General features: G+C 42.5%; 3 protein-coding genes across 3 annotated transcripts in view; all 3 read right to left on the bottom strand.

Moving 5' to 3' along the window:
- The window catches only part of ezra (ezrin a), a 26814-nt gene extending 19663 nt beyond the window's left edge, over positions 1-7151 (bottom strand). Inside the window, exons 1-2 of the mRNA XM_063183717.1 lie at positions 6808-7151; positions 3155-3238 (exon numbers count right to left, since the gene is read on the bottom strand). Of these exons, the coding sequence (XP_063039787.1) occupies positions 3155-3238; positions 6808-6819 (96 nt within the window). The 5' untranslated portion in view covers positions 6820-7151. The remainder of the gene's footprint in view (positions 1-3154; positions 3239-6807) is intronic.
- A 718-nt stretch (positions 7152-7869) lies between these two features.
- Positions 7870-13838, bottom strand: tagapa (T cell activation RhoGTPase activating protein a). Its single transcript, XM_063224062.1, has 10 exons — positions 13715-13838; positions 13224-13311; positions 13017-13079; positions 12451-12523; positions 12119-12273; positions 11131-11292; positions 10723-10832; positions 10066-10234; positions 9643-9751; positions 7870-9485 (listed from the first exon to the last, which is right to left on the bottom strand). Exons 2-10 carry the CDS (start codon positions 13245-13247, stop codon positions 8110-8112), a joined length of 2241 nt encoding a protein of 746 aa, XP_063080132.1. The 5' UTR covers positions 13248-13311; positions 13715-13838; the 3' UTR covers positions 7870-8109.
- A 1296-nt stretch (positions 13839-15134) lies between these two features.
- nenf (neudesin neurotrophic factor) lies at positions 15135-18849 on the bottom strand. Its single transcript, XM_063224060.1, has 4 exons — positions 18635-18849; positions 18487-18547; positions 18125-18228; positions 15135-16731 (listed from the first exon to the last, which is right to left on the bottom strand). Exons 1-4 carry the CDS (start codon positions 18779-18781, stop codon positions 16555-16557), a joined length of 489 nt encoding a protein of 162 aa, XP_063080130.1. The 5' UTR covers positions 18782-18849; the 3' UTR covers positions 15135-16554.
- Between the last annotated feature and the right edge of the window lie 1265 nt (positions 18850-20114).

Here is a 20114-nt window from a genome sequence, read left to right as displayed (position 1 = left end):
TAATATTCCTCTCTCTCTCTCTCTCCCTCTCTCATCCAACACGCCCAAATGGCATTACAATCCAGGCAAGTAAGAGAGGCCCAGTGAGAAGCACTTTGGACTGTTAACTGCTCAGCAGACATTTTTTTCAAAATTACCATTGAAGGTGAAGAGTTTAAACATTACCTTGCTGCAGAGTAGCTTGAGACAGGCACGTCTCGGATTTTAAAGCCTTTGCTCACTCGCTGTGATCAGGTCAAAATGGCAGCTTACAAATGCATTTCTACCACCTCCACATCACATCATTTGTGTTAAAAACGTAAATGCGGTTGTATGATTAGCAGAAAATGCAATGGAATTATTTGAAATGGTGTGGAAAAAGCTAGTTCATTATTGGATACCATTGTCTAGGCCTACTCTATCACCAATTGATTGAACAACTGGATGCATTACGCAGTCTTTGTTAGACCAGAAATGTTGAACCAGTTGGAGCAATATGACGGGTCAGCTCTATGTTCCCACAGCTCATTGGCCCCACAGCTTATTCGTGCTTATTCCCACATTTTCAAAAAAAATATTCAAGTATAGGCACTATGTTCTACAACTCCATGTTCCCACATTTCTGGGTAAACTTAAGAGAATAGATAGTGCCTTTGGAGCACAGCATTTGGAGCAGCAGGAATATGCTGTGGGACCAATGGGCTCTGTTGGACCAATGAGCCTAAAAAGTCATGTTAAAAGTCTTAGTGCTGTGGGACCAATGGGCCGTGGGAACATAGACACGCTCCCAACGTGACAACATATTATTTAATTGATTCAGAATGACATGAAACTTGGTATAAATATAGAAGCAAGCCTATGTAAATCCATGGTGCTACACTGTTTACACAAAGTTTTGCACCTCTTGTTTTGTAAACATTAATGCTGATTGACTGCACGTGCAGCACGACTCGAGACTGCTAGCCACCTATTGACCACCAAGATTAGCATCAGGGTGGAGTACACAAGGCAAGATGTGGTTATCTTGACAAATCTTGTCAATGTTTATGTAGGAGCATTATCGATACCACCAATGTCTATGTATGAAGAACTAGGAGCATTATTGATAACACCCTATTGATTAGCAAAACAGATTGCTATTATTGATGTTCTGTCAAAACCAGAGGGGGTAATTGTGGCCTGATGGTTAGGGAGTTGGTCTTGGGATCAGAGGGTTGAAGGTTGAAATCCCACTCTGACCAATAGGAAGAAAGTGTATCCTCCCTAGTACACTGTCATCCATGGCTTGAAATGACCTTGCCCATGGCTGAAGGGCACCTAATCCCTACTGCTCCAGGGACTGCAACTCTAACTGCTCCAGGGGCTGCCACTGTAACTACTCCAGGGACTGCAACCAATACCTTGTCAGTTAATACTGTAACTGCAAGTCGCTATAAGCGTCAATTAAATGTAAAGAAAAAAATGTTTGATGATCTTTTTTGAAATGTTCATAATCATAACCTGTTCAACCTTGACTTCAGGGGATGCTGTGGCTCGACATGTGAAAAGTGTGCCACATAGAGGCAGCATTGCCCATGGGGAGCTGTGGAGTTCTCATCTGGCCGAGGTCATTTCCAAACCCTACTACCCCACTACTTTACTGTCTCTATTAGGGATGTAAATAAAATGTATCGATGTATCGGAAGTATCGGCCGGCGATTTAATCGAATCGCATCGTATTGTGGGGCATTCTTACGAATCGAAAAGAATCGAATCGCTGGCCCCTGTGCAATGCCCTAGCTCCATAACACAATAGTAGTGGAAAAGTAATTGGAAAAAATAGAATCGAACCGAATCGCATCGTATCGTATCGTGGGGAATTCTTAAGTATCGAAAAAAAATCAAATCCCTGATTTAAGAAATCGATACCGTATTGTATCGTCATGAAGGCTGTGATTTACACCCTTAGTCTCTATAGTGATTGCCCTGTCTGAAAAAGGCTGAAAAAAACGTTGCCTTCAGGCACTCAGAGACCATCCTGTATCAACCGTGACATAGGGATTCCCCTTCTCCTACACTCAAGACTCTTCCTTTGCCAGACAAGCGGTTCAGCTCCCCTGGCTATCACATTAGTGAAGCTCCCCCACTACACCCTTCAGGGTTTGGCACAACAGGAGTATAACAAAGCTTTGTATAGTATAGGCCTATCTATCCTTTGGCACACTTGGGGAAGCACAGCAAGCTGCAGGATATTGTTTGTATAAAATGTGTCATAAGATATTGATAGTATTAGGCGAATAATGCAGCTTAACAGTTCAATGCATTGCCTACTACATACAAACAAACTTTTTACACATTAACAGACACTGAACCTGTAAAGAACTTAAAACACATACATTCTTATTACTGTCACCAAAAAAGCTGGAATAATGTCTGCACAAAGACGGTTCAGTTGCTAACAACTTAACTTCTTTGGATTGCATGACCTCCATGAATGATAATCTTCAGAGACAATGTTAATATTGAGCTGTTTGCTTATATTGATTAAATTGTATGTAGGCCTACACAACTATGACTTGGAATGTCCCTAGTCCAAAAGCTCTTTACCTGTATTGATGTGAACGTAGCTGTGAATGTCTGAGAATGCCACTAGGTCAAAAAACGTGCCACTCTTGTATTGATGTGAACTTAACTATGTCCTGGAATGTACCTGGTTGAAGAGCTGTTTTGCCAGTATTGATGTGAGCGTAACTACCTATGTTGGAATGTCACGATTGTCCAAAAAGCACCCCACTTGTATTGATGTAACCTTTAGTACAGTATTTACAGTTTTTACAAAGTAAATACCGGTAAAATAATATTTAGAGATTCTGATCAGCATAGGTTTTTCCAGCAAAATACAGTATGTCTATGACTGGTCATTAAAAGTGGTCATTAGAAGATTTGCATGGAGGGAATCCACTTATTCATATCCAGTATGAAGAGTGTTTTGCAAGCCATAACGAGCACTTAGAAATTGATGGCGGTGGTACATTGTCATCACAAAGATGACACTTGTGAATGGGCAACACATTCAGGAAATAAAAAAGGGGGGGAGGGGGTGTTGTCTTATAACAAAGGTCGTCTTTGATTTTGGGCAATTCAGTAGGCTGGTCTGTATTGATGTGAGCATAGCTGTCTTGGAATGTAGGCCTACCTGGTCGAAGAGCTGTTTGCCTGTTGTGGTGGACTGGATGGCAAACTCCAGCTCAGCGTCCATTGTAGTAACGCGGACATTGACCTGTGGAGAGCAAACATATGCAGTGACATTAGCTGGAGTGCTTGCACAGGGACTAAAGAAACGAGCATAATAAGTGGGAAGTGCACTTCGAAATTACACACAGAACATGTCAGTCATGTATTCCATGCTTATTCCGCATTCCAATAGAATGATACTGCACGGTCACATATTCAATTCAGTTTCAATTAGTTATTATAGTGTCCCCTAGTTTAGTTATTATAGCGTGGTTACACAAGGCAGCTGTGGGCTCAGGACACGTATCATAATACTATTTCATTCAACTGTGGAGAGAAAATATGAACTAGTATGTACATAATCATTCAAGTGTTACTTTCGTTCATGTTCACGTTTCCTTTTTTGATTGTCTACTGTGCATTTTGAGAGAGTCTGTTCACCTTGGCAGTGTTGTTTAATTGCTGAGCTTACATAACTCAGTCAAAAAACTAGATCCTGTGTCGTAAAGATAGCCACGTGAATCTAAGCCGTGAAAGTTAAACATGTAGCTGGTTTCCAAAAGTGCCGTGTGCCACGTCTCTTTGTGAAATGCCTGGAGAATCAGTGATGGTTATTACACCGAATCTGTAAAGAATTTGGTCTCGAAAAAGGCTACATCTTAATGTTTGAATAGGAGGTCCGGTCAATAAAATATTTAATCACCTCCATTGTTATATTGTTATAACAGCGAAGGGGGGCGTAATATGTGCAAAATACACAACATTAATAATAGACATGCTATGTGGCATATAGCATGTCACCAGAGGCATCAAAGAGACCCAGCGTGAGAAGAAGAAAGTAAGGGAGACAACAGAGAATGTGATAGACTTCACACATTCTGAGGTTGACTGATTCAATCACTAAAATGTTTATCTTTTTTTTTATCACAACCACAACATTTAAAATTACTTAAACATTCATTTCTAATCATTTATAATTTACACACAGCCCATGTTGATGTTTTGTTGTTACCAGAAGGGCACTGATCAAGGTGCATCACTTAAGACTTTCTGTAGTGTCACAGTAGTACTGTAGAAGTAGTAGTCTACTATGGCAGTAAAGTTGTATCAATGGAGAGTAAAGCACTGGTGGAAGGGTGTATATTTAAGCTTATGGGGCTACAATCTTTACACAAGGCGAAGAGCTTTGCCGCCATGATATGGTAAAGAAACACCTCAAAACTGTTCCTCTCCACCATTACTTCAATATCATGACGATGATCAGCAGAACTGTCATCAACTGTACCATCTGCCCCTGCTAGCTCTGCACTTGCTAGTTCTGGGGTGGGTGCATTTCTCAAAAGAGAAGTTGTTAGACAGCCTGTTAGCAACTTCGGTAGTTGCCAATGGGAAAATGCATTGAAAACAACAAAGTAGCTAATGTAGTAAGCCACTTTGGTTTCGAGAAATGCACCCCTGAACTGTAATGTGTTATCATGCTGCTCATGTTTACTTTGCACGTCTCTAATTATCGATAGCTCGATTTGGATTAAGTTGAGTAATAATACAGGGATACACATAATGTAATGACTATGTAACATAATGTCAGTAAATACAATGTTGGTGATGCTTGTACTATGTCTATGAATTGACGTTGCGGTAGATCTTTCTCCTCGTTTCAAAGTTTCTCTCTTTCCTTTGAAAGTGTGCTTGCTCACCCCACCACCCCCACCCCCCCCCCCCCCTCCCCCCCCCCCCCCCCCCCCACCCCACCCCCACCACATCCACCCTTTCCAGCCCCCCACCCATGGGCGTCATTTAAGGGGGGGGGGGACATGTCCATACCACTTTTCAGATTAAGCTAGCTTGTCCCCACCACTCTTTCACAAATATAATGCAAAAACAGCATATCCGGATAATTTGCCATTGGAATGTCCCCACCACTTTTCGAGCCAAACCTACACCTTTGCCCCCACCCTTCTATTGCTGCAGCAGCTCCTCCCATGGAAACCCAGGACTTATCACAAACTGAAAAAAAAGAATATCTTTATCTTAAAGCAAAGAATATCACAGAGAAACTGCGTCATGTTGTGAGTTTGACCCCTGGGTCTACGGCTTTCTCCTTCAGGGTGAGAGCACTGGGTGTTCCTGTGCAAATCCTTACTGCTGTACACGCGCACACACTGTCTGCCCCCTCTATTTCCATAGCAATAACGCACAGTCCCAACAATACACACACACACACACACACACACACGCACGCACGCACGCACGCACGCACGCACGCACACACACACAGACCCCTTTTGTTTTCTGATATATGGCCCCAGGTTCATATCTGTTGCAGTCAAGTGACTAATACAGAATCAACACACTGAAATGAACATGAGTCAGTACTAGCTGAAAATAGCTGAATGTTTCCTATTTTAGCCAACTGTCTGAAAATGAATGTCTGCCACTGTCAGCCTACCTAGGCTTATTTGTGTATTAGTAAAAAACCCCAATGTTTACACCGTGGTCATAATAATGAAACAAGGGGGAGGTCTTCCATGTCATTAGGCCTACTCCCAAAGTGTAGAACAATGCGATAAGGCGTTTGATAAGGGGGGTAATTACATCATTCACACAGAAACTCGGCGCAGCAGAAGAAAAAAAAATGCTCCTTAAGCCTCCAAGGACACTTAAAGGCAATCAGCGAGGTAGCCAATGGCGCCCCTCCATTCCACTAGCTGGAGAGAAGAGCTCTTCGCGACCGACCTCGGCCAAGTTAATGAATACTTTGTAGGGGAAGTGAAGCATGCTGAATATCACACCACCAGTTAAGAGCTGTGGAGGTTTTTTTCCCCTTCTTCTTTCTCAGTCAAGTTCCCCATCTTTAATGTTCAGAAAAGACACTACCATTCTATGTTTAACTAGGGTTATGCAAAGTGTAGCATAGGCTTACACTGAGGTAAGATGCTTGGTTCCTTTCCCCCTACATTTATCACAGTCAGCCTACCATAGACACACATTCCTATTGCACTGATAAAGTTATAGGCCTATAGTCATAAAATCCACCTTTATCTTGCTTTATTTTTTACAACTCTTGGCCACAAAAAGCACACCCTTTGTTCATGTAGAATACAAAATAGATTTAAAAAAGAAAGAAATTAAAATAGCCTTAATCTTCATTATATATTCTACGTGATTAGGCCTCGAACATATCTCTGCTCAATTAAATCAGAGGCCAAAGCTATAGGCCTGCTAATTGAAAAGTAAGGTTGACAGGATAGGTGAGGCTCAGCAGTCGGCAGTGATTCATCACCACCACGTCCTCCCAGCCTAAACTACTGTCACTCACAACGCCTGGAATTCAATCAAATCAACACAGCAGTGAGAGTGAATCGCACTGATTGTCGCGTAACTGCGCGCGCCTTTTCCTGAAAAGTAACGACCTAACTGCGGTGCCCATTTAACATTATAAAAATATTTTATCTTGAATAGGCCTAGCTGCAACCAACAGAGACAACACAATCTGCTCAAATAAGTCATTCATTCAGGACAGCTGACAGTGTCAGTGACATTAAAATGCCAGCGACCTCCCCACAGAACATTTACAATCATGAGGTTTTTTACAGGAAAATAAAAAAAACTTACCGGTCGAGGCATGTTGTCAAACTGCTAAAGCTCAGCGCGATTCAGAAAAGAATAGTCGGCGGTGAAAGTCACTGGATGTGACCTGCGGTGTGCACGGCGAGCCCTGGCGGCACCGAGAGAGTGGGTCGTCGTGTGTGAGGGAGGTCGGCAGAAGCAGTAGAGCCTACGTTCATTTCTGCCTCATTTTTGATACGCTGTGTCAAGCCTCACCCCGATGATGGTCACGATAAGTCAGAAAGCTCTTAAAGTTTAAGACGTACAAGTCCCCTGCCCTGTCTCCACCCTTTTGAGCAATCACCCACCTCAGTCAGCACCTTGAGAGGTTCGACCTTTGGACGAGCAAAGCAAGCGTCACATATGTAACCCTGGTCCAACTTTGCAATGCATTAACCATGTTCCAACTATGCCTGTTTTAAAAGCAGGGGAAATAGGCGTGTCTGGGGTAGTCTATTTGAGTGAGTACACTAGATTTTAGCTTTTGTCCTTTACAGCCAAGATTTTTTAAATGTAGCCTATTCATAATGTCACCGTTTTAGTTTTTTTTTAAATTATTAAACATAATAAGAGACATGGTGGTTTTGAACTATTTTCTGAAGGGAATAAATCCTTCCTTTTCATAGGCTTACTCAAGGTAGCTTAGGCCTATTTCGCTGTTGTGGAATTTCTGTGTGTCCCAGACATTCACCACACCTGAACCATTCACCGACCACACACTCTGACCTTGACCTTAACCTTAACCCTAGCCACCCCCCCACACAGACCCCAACCCAACCCAGTCAAAATGAAATACTCCACATACAGCTAGGTATGTGATGGTACAGCCCCAGCAGCAACCCACACCCTCTCTCATTATGAGTCATGGCCTAATTGCAGGCCAACTATATACTACATGCCTTTCTTTATTGCAGAGCGGACAGTGATGTGTTTACAACTAGGCAGTGTCTCTGCCCATCGATAACTGTCTCACACTCAATATTATAATGACTTATTGGCCCGGAATACAGGTAAACATGTCATTTGAACATATGCCATATTAAAACACGGAAAAATACCATATTCATTTGTAAACTTTGTTTAATGTAACAATCAGCACACATTTCATGAGTATTGTGATGATAAATTCACATACATTTTAATGCACAGTATTTAAGAACCTCTATGAGGCTTGGTTACACAGTAACGCTTCACAGTAACAGTACAGTATATAGGAAAACAGCACTCTCGTAACATTTAGTTTTACAATTGGTCACAGTCTTTTGCACAAGGTCTGGGTGTATGTACAATCAGTGTACACATACCGCTTCAGACGTAAGACTCGCGGGCATGCAAGAGTTCTTCAAACACAGGTTGGCTGCACCGCCGCACCACCCTCTTAACTGGGGCTTTGTAAACAGACTCCGATATTGACCTTGCCCGGCACACTGCACCGCCAGACACAGCAGCAACAACACTTCTCGTTGTAGGTCCATGATGGCCCATAGCATTACCGACAAGAGTGTCCTTTACTGTGGCTACTGAGTCAGGATGTGACTGGTTTGCGGAGTACGCAGCGCCACCGAGTCCCGTCGTCTGTGTTTGTGAGCACATTGCCTCCTGTACGGTCAGAGACTGGCATGCCGACACGGAGCAGGTGAACGGGTTGCAGTATCGCTGTGTCGCCTGCTGATAAGACGGAGGCGGGCCGGGGATCCTGCTGTCCATCTGTTTGAACACCTCGGCGCTGGACAGCACCACCGGTTTGGACCTGTGCCAGGCCTCGACAGAGTCCTCTCGAAGCGTGTCGCTCAGGAGCCCGGCCGCAGCGTTAGTAGAACTGTCTCTGCGGGCTACGCGGCTGGACCCTCCGCGCCGGAGCTGCGCGTTGGGCCTGTTCTTATTAGCCGTGTAGCGCACAGACTGGGACCTCCTGTGGGCGACGGGGCCATGAGGCTTCTCCTGGCGGTCCTGATGCTGGGGGGAGGTCAAGGTCGAGGTCGAGGTCAAGGTCAAGGTCGGCTTATCACTCCGGACGCTCCTCCTCTGGCAAGGAGGCGAGTTTGCAGGGGAGCCGGCGAAGATGGAGCTCTCGGAGGCGCTGGAGTAGCAGGAGCTCTCCAGGGAACAGGAGGAGCAGCAGCAGCAGGGGCAGCTCTGGGACAGGGAGGAGGAGTGTATGGGGGAGGAGGAGGAGGAGGAGGTAAAGGAGGAGGTGAAGGAGGAGGTGAAGGAGGAGGAGGGCATGTGGGCATGAGAGCCTTCGGCCAGGCTGCAGTCCAGCGAGCGCCTCTGGATGCTCTGCAACATGCACTCGTCTGAGATCTGCTTCCTCAGCTGCATGCCCTGGCAGAAGCATCTTTCGCCCTCGCCCCCGCCCAGGCCCAGGCCCAGGCCCTCCGTCCTCAGCAGGAAGTCAGTGTGGCTCCTGGTGAGAGTGGGCTGGGGCCTCCTGGCGCCCTCTTGCTGCTGCTGGGGCCGCGTGATGGCTGGCTCCGACTGCCTACGGATGAAGGGCTTTGTTGTGAAGGTGTTGAAGGTTTCCTGTGCTGGCGTGGGGGTGGATGAGCTCAGGCGCTCGGAGGAGGAGGAGGAGGATGAGTTTCCGTTTGTCAGACCGGGCGACACGAGGTGAAGGCAGCTGCCTCTCTCTCCATCAGCGTCGGTCTCGTAGGCAGAGTCGTGTTGAAGTGGAGACAGGCAATCTAATGTGGGGGTGAAAAGAAAGAGATTTCAGTGGTTTGTAGGTGGCACTACTTAACAGTTATTCAGTTGTCATGCATGTAGTTGCATACATAAACGCACAGGCATAGACACTCACGCACACAGTGTTTTTGGTCAATGATATCTTTCAATAATTACCTTGGTAGTCATTCAGCTCTTCTTCCTCTGAATCACCAAGGAGGTAGCAAAGCCGTTCCCCGAACACCTCACAGTAGTTGTCAATTAGAAACTCTGTGAGTTCTGTGACCTATAAAAACAAAATAAAGATTTATGAGATGAAATAATACACCAAACGCCCAGTTACTACAAAGACAATACAGGGGAATTATGGTTTCCATTACTTTGAACTCTGAACTATTTCCGTCAAAAAAAGAAAAGAGAAAACCAGACAGGCTCAAAATAGGCTGCCGTAAGTAGCAGCACGGGAACGTGATTAATTTGGTTTCACTATTTCAACGAGGAACTTCCCCGTCTAGTCAGAATACTTCTTTCCTTTTTAACTTGTACTACCACCACCAATAATAATAAAAAGAGGCAAGTAAACGGGAGAAACTGACTCACCTTTTTAGTCTTCTCAACCTGGTCCGATTGAAGGAGGTTGGGTGCCACGCAGACTGCCAGATTGTTAGAGTTCATTTTGTTTTCTTGTGCATTTTGGCTGATGTGATGCAGCATGAAAACCAGGTGTCTGAGGAGGACGATGTTCTCTTCTGGAAGCTGCTCCATCACCCTTGGTAACCAAAGACATAATTGCATGTTAGATAGTGACTGGCAGCCGCCCCATGGCTACCATGATAGCAGGTGTGTAGTAGTGGGTGCGGTACGCGGGGGTACGCAGTCCACCCACTTCTCCTGAGGTGAGATTTTAAAAAGATAAATCTGTCGGTGTTTGAATACAAAAAGGGGGTTGACATGATATGTTGGCTAATTAATTGATGACGTCACAAATCGTGTACCCCCACTTTAAAAATCCCCACTACACCACTGCATGATAGATATCGCGGCCGGTGTCAATAAATAATATGATAATTAAACTTGGTCAGAGGATTCTAGTTTTGCTACTGTTACTATAGTTCTGCTGATGCTAATATTTCAATAATTCAATATTTGAAAGGTCGCCCCCTCCCCTTACAAACTCCAAATTCACCACTGTTTACTAGTTTAGTCATCAATGTGACTTATTGAGGTGGTAGTTAAAGTCTTGAAAAGGCCTCTTACTTTTTGGTCTCTCTGCATCGGTCTGCAATGTTGTCTGTGGCAAGTGCCGTCATCCAGGCCTGATACAGCTCCTCCATCAGTAAACCACCTGGGATCTCCCTCAGAAAGTCCTTCAAGCCAAGAGATAGAGAGCAGAGAACAGAGAGAGAGGAGCAGATTAGCCTTTGAGCTATTGCCACTTGGAGAGAGTTAATGATTAAGACATTAACCAGTGTGTGGCTCGTGTTGAGTTGTGTGGTGTCAGTTGTTGCTGGGAGCAGGCTTCAATCAGTGTTCATGAAAAGTTATACAGGGTGCTGCCTATTGCAACAATAGGCAATAAAAACACAATTGATGCAAGGTGCTCCCATTTTTAGCTATACTTTTTTAATCGTGTGGCGTGCCATGGTTTTTATGTCTTCTTCTTACCTTGAGCAGAGCAGCGAGCAGCAGCGTAGGCTTCTCACTAAAGTCCACTTGTGCGCCGCTATTCAGCTGTTCCTTGGTCTCCCTCATGACCCTGGCGTTCCCAGCTCTCCGAAACACGCCCTCTACTGAGGGGCCATTCCTGCATAGCAGCACCAGCATCTCCTGCAATACATTAATACATTACATTATTATTACATTACATTATTATTATTACATTACATTATAAATACAATACATCAATACATTACATTATATTACACTTAGCTGACGCTTTCATTTTATTCAAAGCGACTTACAGTTATTATTTTTCAGGGTATTGGTTACAGTCCCTGGAGCAATGTGGGGTTAGGTGTCTTGCTCAAGGGCAGTTCAGCCATGGATGGAGATGCAGGGAGAGGTCAGGGGGGATTCGAACCTGCAACCCCCCCTAGATTAATAGACCAACTCTCTAACCACTACTAGACCATGGCTGCCCCCGTCAATACAACTAGTTCATACACCTTGTTAAAAACTAAATGAATGTCCAAGAAATGGTGTAATATCAGCAGGGCTGCTGACCGTCATTGACTGGGCCCCGGGACAAAAGTCATCTGAAAGGATCCTCCCATTCAATAGACTGAATGTAATAGGAACCCAATTCTGTGTTAGCTACTTCGTTGTTTGCAATGCAATTTCCCATTGGTAACTACCCAAGTTGCTAACTGGCTAGCAACTACGCTTTCAAGAAATGCGCCCCTGGGTTCCTTCTCTCCCTGGGCCTGGGACAACTGACCCCCACCCCGTTGACCCAACTGAATATTAGTAGAGTCATCCTGTTCAGCGTATCACTTAAATTCTATCACAGTGGTGCCATTGTAACATAATTAAGTTGATAGCTGAATGGCATGACTCATACTGATATGAGTCGAGTTTTGTGTTTGTGTACAGTATGTGTCAGTCAGTATTAATAATGTAAGAAGTTTACAAGAGACAAGCAAGTCATACTTACAGTTATGGGTTTGGGAGGTGTGTCTTTATCCACAAAGACATGTGAAAGTGGCTGTCCAAACAGTGCAGACTTGGGCTCTGGACTCGCAGTTGGCCGGAGACCTTTCTTTTGAATCATCCCAAATAGGCCTTTCCACCGCTTATGGTTAATGTTCTCTGTTTTGAAGAAAGGAGGATAAGGTCATTGTTGTGTTTGAAAAAAAAAACAAATATTCTCAACAAAAGTGTGTGAACTGCTGGTAACTTGGCAGCCATAATGCTAGAACAAAATTTAAACACACCACTGACTGTTCAATACTCATAATACAGTTCAAAGTGTTTCGTTGTTCTCACCAGTAGGAGAGACGTTTCCAGTAGTTGTTTTGTGCGACCGCGGAGAGACCACAGACTCGGACTTCACATCCCCCTGGGAAAAAAAACAAGACCATTTTTTAAACGCAGACACATCACGGGATGCCAACAGAAAGCCCCATAGCTTTCCCCTACGCTGCTCAACTTCCACATCTGTCAATGAACACGAGTAAAAATAGTAACTAACTTTCACATCCTCTTTCTGACCAGACTGTTGTCATGTGCGTATGCATTACCAACAATAGTCTGATGTCCATTCAAACAGGGGGTGATAATTATAAAGTCTATTTATAATGCTTTGGAATTTGGAGCCATTTGTAGAACATTGATGTGTTTATCTGTTGGGCAAAAAAACTTTGATGTCTCCTAGTAATTGAATGAAATGATTTTAACTGGCGATTTCTCTAGGGTTGTTGTGTTTGTGTGATTTGGAGATCTGTCTGCAATGTAGTGTTGATGTGATATTTGGTCCCAGAATACTCGCTAAATGTTGAATTTAACACTACTTTTTTTTACTGCGCAGTAGTATTTAAACATTAAACACTTACTGTTGATGACAGCATGATGAAAGAGTCCATGCCTCCTTCAGAAACTCTCTCTCCACTCTTACACTGTGAAATAAACATCAAAACAACCATCAGAATGCTATCTCATCAGAAATCAATACCAAAACTATGAAGTGTGTTAATTAAATTAAATGACATTGACGACATTCTGACAGGAAAACAATGGAAGTGGGAATACTGTTAACCTACCACGGGACTGGTCAGGACCTTCATGAGTGAATCTTCAGCACAGACTCAGCAAACATCAACAGGTTGTTTTGGGATGCTGAGGGTTAAACTGAAAGACAACACACAGTATGATTACTATGTCAATTAAAATAGAATAAATAAAACTGATAGTCATAAATGTTTCACTTATAGGCTGCCCTATAGTAGGCTACTCTATGGTGCTCAGGTGATGAAATTGAATGAATGAAACCAAAGGTCTTTTTTTCTCCTCACAGTACCATCACAAAGCTGACAAGACACATGAATTATTTTGGCATGGAAAAGACACAGAAAAGCTAATCTGTACAATTATTAAACTTCCATTAATAATTCCTTGTCAAGAAATGTACAAAGTAAAATTGTACAAAAATAACTAAAAAAACAACCTGAGCTGCATTTAATGCAACACACTTCTCTGACTGATGTCTCCAGTGGCCAAGCAAACTTTCCAAAACATGTCAAATGATTCTTACCACCAGTGGTGGGATGCATCCAGAAAGATAGGTGATGATAATCTTTAATCCTGTGAGATAGATAATAAACTCCGTCAGTTTAGTCACGGCGCACTGTAGTAGAAGGACCCATGTATCCACAAGCACAGAGGCAGAGAGACTAAACTGAAACAGCCCACAGCATGTCACAAAAGCCCCGTGGGCTGTCTCGGTCGAGAGCAGGGGAAATTCTGATGTGCAATGGAGAGAGGAAGCAGACGCATCACGGACTCCCACTGACAACACCTCCTCTACCATATTTGGGGTGTCGACGTCGACAGGGGGGTGGAAAGTGATACTTGAAAGTGTAACACAACAAGCAGCATGCGTGCGTGTGTGTGTGTGTGTGATCGCCTGACCTTATAGGTTAGGTGAGAGATTCTTTGTTGTCTTGTATGATAACAAGATTTATCTGTATTTAAACCGTTTGGGTAATTTATCTAAAAGCTGATATGGACTATTATCTTATATAAAGTAAATATACAGAGATAAATTATGCAACTGTCAATTAGCATAAATTGAAGACAGCAAAGAAGAATGAGGTTTAAAAGCAATAGCTCTCTCTTTATACCTGTACATTTGGCTCTTTGAGGTCTTCCAGCTGAACATGAAATCCGAAACACTGGGTTTCCTAGTTTATAATACTGGAACCAATAAGAAAAGAGAAGTCGATATGGTGCCACATGTTGCATGGATTGTCCACGTGCTTTCATTTATTTCCCACACTGAAGGGTCATTTGGTTTACTGTATGTATACTGTAAATGCTAGACTGGGGTGATTCATACTTGTGTGTTTTTTCTTCTGTTTGTTTTATTTTCGTCTGTGTCATTTCAAACTTTCTCAACACAAGGGGCCTTTTTTTCTATTGACAGACCCGGTATATGGACTTACGGTATATTATCTACAGTCACTTTGTGAATTTATGGTAACGACAACTGAGTTAAAAAGTCCTAATGCAAACACTCATTCTGAGACAAACAGTAATATGACGATTATTGACTGATCCACTCCCATGCTTCACACTTCAAGCAACCAGCCCACGTTTGTTTGATAGCCATTGTGCTCGCAGTAGGCCTAAATGCCAATAGGGCATTACTGAGTGGGACACATACAGTGTGACAGCCTGACCGTTTTTATTCCTCCCACACTGTTAAAACTGTACAGGGTTCATGTTAACATATTTTTTTCAAGAGGCCGTGGAGTTTAGCTAAAGAAATGTGATGGAATTTCCTCTGATCAAAACCACAGTAAAGACATGTTTGTCCATGTAAAAAAAAAAACAATGCTTTCCTCTAAGTAGCTGATTTTCAATGTGTTTACTCATTGCTTTGATGCTTGGAATAGAATCTGAACGCATTTAAGTAACATCTGCAAAAAGAAAATAACCCCCTTACCCCTAAATGAACCAATTACAACTGTTTAAAATGAAATTATACTTTAATCATAAATACAAAAAATAAAATGATGGTTAAAAACCACCTTGAAACAAACAGCATTCACAGGTGTTTATGACACTCCTCCCCCACACACAGAGGGGCTGCGCAGACGGAGCCCACCAGGGAAAAAACCCACATGAGGTCAGACATGCATCATCAAACCGCCGTGTGTAGGGGGACGGACCACCACAGCACTTTCTCCCACCTCCTCACCGACGAGCGCAAAGAGCTGCTAAGGTGTTAAGGCGTATTGGAGAGCAGTGGGCACACGCACTGACGTGGTTACTGGAAATGTATCATATTTCGTATCATATCAATATAGTGTCCAAACACAGGCTAGGATTCTCTGTAGGCCTATCTGATCATGTTATGTTATTTATGGCTTTCATTGTTTTTTTCACTGTTTTAATCCCTTAGACAAGAGTCTTATTTTACTAGGTATTTATCAGTCTAGTTACTTCTTATCATGTATTTATCTAGTTATCTACTTATCTAGTTACTTCTTATCATGCACTAGGCCACTTTTGGTATTGTCCATATGTTCATTGTGGGTTGCTTGTATGTTATGTGTGTCCTATGTCCTGAATTTTTTGTATGAGCGAAGCTCTCTCTAAAATATTTTAATTTCAGGGCATGTGGCGTACTACTGACTATCTGAACTCACAAGTCACAGTTATTTATTTTCCTTTTTCTACGATCTAAAATATAAAGCATGCAGAAGGATATTCTGTGAAATGCAATGGGATTCATTCATTGAGGTACTGAAGCATGTTCAGAGCAAAATGTAGGGCCTACAAATTCTGAATCTAGTTGCTGCTTAAACACCTTTCTTTCAAAGAGCAGCAACAGTATTTTAAACCCACTGTCTTACAGTGTCGATAAACTTTCAGTTTGATCCAAAACAAACATAGAGATGACAAATTCTGTGAAAAGCAGTGTGAATTTTTCAAAGAGGTAAGTCCATTGCATTACAAAAAAATGCCTACAGGCCTACAGAAACGGAATCTAACGACTGCTTAAAGAGGTACCATACGTTCTACCTTTAAATCTCTGTCTTTGTCAGGAAGAAAAAATGAAACTTTCATAAAGTACTCATATAGGCCCTTCCCATCCTGTACAACTGAACTGGCTCTTAAGTCTTGCTACCACTGGGGGGAACACCTCTCTCTTTCTCTCTCTCCCTAACACACACACACACACACACACACACACACACACACACACACACACACACACACACACACACACACACACACACACACACACACACACACACACACACACACACACACCCCTGATCTGACACAAATCTGAACTCTGATTTGACAAAACTATTTCTCACTTTGATTATGTCTGTATGAAACCGCCCCAAAAGGACATTTCAATCATAACTCTTCTCTCAAGTTGAAATTGGGCTGGTCCTCTGGTCGAAAGTCTTGGTTGGGGCTGCCGTCTGCGTTTAGCATGTAGCGTGCCGTGTAGCCCACTATCGGATATTTAGCTTTGTAGGTTCCTGTGAATACGCGCTCCAGCGATTCCAGCTGATCCTTTGTCAGACCAGTCTGGAAGATAATGAGAAAGAGGAACAGAGTGAGTGTATCTGAAAAAAAAATGCCTCATAAAAATAAGATCCACAGAAAGCCACAAATTAACAAAGAACAAAAAAAACATTTAAAGACAGCAGAAGGATTCAGTGGGAAGTTGTGTATCCCACCTGACTAAACTCTTGGCTCTTTTATTCACTTATTAATAAAGCAAATGAAAGGTTGTTAATTTGGTGCCCCAGGTAAAAAGAGGACTGGGCCTTTTTTATGTGATGCCTTCAATTCATGCATTTGAAGCAGGTACAAGTTGATCGCCTCCGATAGCATAGACATGCATACCATACACTGACTGTACACGGTAATGTATGGTACTGTGACACGGTACCATACATTTTCTTCCTGAAGCAAGTTGTTGTTGTTGATTTCTTTAGGAGCTTTAGTGCCTTTAATGGACAGGACGGTATGAGATGGTGACAGGCTGCGAATATGACAGACGGGGAAGGACCAGGAGATGACCCCTAGCTGGAATCGAACCCGGCTAAGGTGCCTTAGCCGTTTAAGCCAAGGACAAGGCCGCAAGGTGTTCCCACCTACTTCAGTTCTCTATACTTCGCTTCAAAACAGAAGTTGTTTGATGTCATGTCGAGAAAGGCTTATTGTCTTTCATAAATAACTATGGAGAGAAGCATCAATTCACAAACTTGCGTAGTGTTGGTATAGGGTTGTAATAGCCTATGTAAGGCATCAGAGTGAATTCAGAACCCTGTTACATGATGAACCACTGAAACGGCTTAGTATTGCTTTAACTCAGTGGTTTTCAAGTCAAGTCAAGTCAAGTAGGTTTTATTGTCAATTTCTTTACATGCACTGGTCATACAAAGAATTTGAAATTACATTTCTTGCTTTCCCATACAGACATAGACTAATCTAGTTCTGGTTCTCAATCTTTTTTGAACAAATGCCCTCTTGACCTCACGATAAGCCTGTCAATGCCCTGTTGACCTCAACATAAGCCTGCCAACGCTCCCTTGATATTAAAAATAAAATTAACTTATGCCCTCCGTTTGAAACTCGCCGCCCCTGTAGAGAAACATTATTTTCTACCTGGTTTTATCTACTGCATCTATCTGGTTGAAGACTTTGGGGTCTAGAGAACAAGTGTTGAGGCTGGATTTTTTTTTTTTCCAATAAATATATATATATATATATATATATATATATATATATATATATATATATATATATATATACATATATATATATATATATATATATATATATATATATATACACACACACACACACACACACACACACACACACACACACACATATATATATATATATATATATATATATATATATATATATATATATATATATATTTCTTGAAAATTCGAGTGTGACTTACAGTGTCATGTGTCAAATCAGCGGGGTCCAGAGACATCTTTGCCACAGCTCTTGTAGAGTCTTTCCCGACCAAGGCGTTGTAAGGTGCATCCTTGCCATAGAAGTCTTGCAAAGGGAAATATTTGCTTTATTCATAGCATTGTGCAAATTCTCACTCCAATTACAAAAGGCTACAGCTCACTCTACAAGTAGCCTATGCATAAATCAATTCAAAATAAAATCAGGTAAAAGACTTAGAATAACGCAAATCCATATTTAGGCCTACATTAAAACACATGCCTATTAAGACCATGTGACATCCTCTGTAATTTATTTAGTTTGACACTAAAACTGTGGTATCCTCCTAGAAATTAAAAAGACTACCTTTTCCGGTAGTTACATCAAACACAACACCCTTTATGGCCATATAGATTGGCTGCCCATCCTGTAACGAGAAAAAGTCACACAACACTCATGTAGCCTACAACTTGAAGGTTTGTCTAATGTCAACACAGAGAGACAACTTCATTACCCGACTTCCATCGTACATCGCCAACTCTTCCTCGGTGATCAGCCGCACGGGCTTGGAGATCTTCTTTTCCTTAACTTTCTTGCCACTTGCTAAACAAACATACAGTGCGCATGCTGAGACCAACACAAATATCTTGCTACACTGCATTTCTATTAAAATACTACAAGGATATCTACAGTCTGCCCGTGCAGGTGAAATGCGACTTGGGCGGAGAGGGCGGCTGTCTGGGTTTAGACCAGGAGCCCAGGGGGGTCAGCCTAGTTGGGAAGGTTACCAATTTTTATGGGTACTATGATGTCTGGTATGGTCCCCAGATAGAGGAACAGCACGTCTGCCGGGTTCCCTCTGGTGGGTGTGGCCAGGGGGGCTGTAAAACTGGCACCCCAAAAATGGGCTAGATCAGTTGGTGAGGTTACCACTTGGAACCTGTTGTAAATTGTTCATCATAGTCCCCTGATAGAGAAATGACCACTGCCAGACATTTTAAGTGGTGGGTTACCCCCGGCAGACGCCCCGATATGATGACACCCCCAAAAATGGGCTAGATCAGTTGGTGAGGTTACCACTTGGAACCTGTTGTAAATTGTTTGATATGGTCCCCTGATTGAGGAATGGCCACTGCCAGACGTTTTTGATGGTGGGCGGGGCTTGCCAGACATCATTAATTGGGGGGTAAAAAATGGGCTAGATCAGCTGGTGAGGTTACCTCTTGAAACCTATCATGAATTGTTCATCATATTCCCCTGATAGAGAAATGACCACTGGCAGACATTTTCAGTGGTGGGGGACCCCCGCCAGACGCCCCAATACAATGACACCCCCCAATATAGGCAAGGTCATTCACATAAGGTTTGAACCAGACATGGTACAAAAGACAAACAACACACCACTTTTTTTTAGATAATTCCAACGTGGGGAATTGATTGGAAGGGTCAACATGTTCATAGAAACTTGTTGTGGGTACTTTTCAGGACAAAAATGACTTTAATTTAACAAATATTACAAATCCGGGCAGGAACCAGTTTGTAGGCTTTCAAAATCAATGCAAATATGACATGTTTCTGACTTAAAAGTGCATTGTGTACAATGGTGGCCAGGATATTTCATTAATATTTACAAAATAATAAACCAATATGTTTCATTATGAACAAAGTACAGTACGTTTTGCTGCTTAAATGTCTCTTTCAAAATGGCAGACAATGGAGAACAATGGAAAGTGCAATTTTCCTAGTCATAATGAATACTTTAATGATAAATCATAATGAATACTAGAATTTGATGTTGGTAAGTATTCATAAAAAAGGTAACATTTTGAATGGGCGGTATGAATTCTGGGAAATAAACAACTGAAAATATTACTCTGTTGCACCTTTAAGTAATGCTTGGAGAAATTACGCTGACATTGAAGGCCTGTGAATTGTACTAAGAAACAGCAATGTGAAATTCCCACTTTCCAGCAGTTCTGAAGATTTAGTATCAA

The sequence above is a fragment of the Engraulis encrasicolus genome, chromosome 19 (assembly GCF_034702125.1).
Source record: "Engraulis encrasicolus isolate BLACKSEA-1 chromosome 19, IST_EnEncr_1.0, whole genome shotgun sequence".
Lineage (NCBI taxonomy): Eukaryota > Metazoa > Chordata > Actinopteri > Clupeiformes > Engraulidae > Engraulis > Engraulis encrasicolus.
This window is presented reverse-complemented; position numbering and strand designations above follow the sequence as displayed.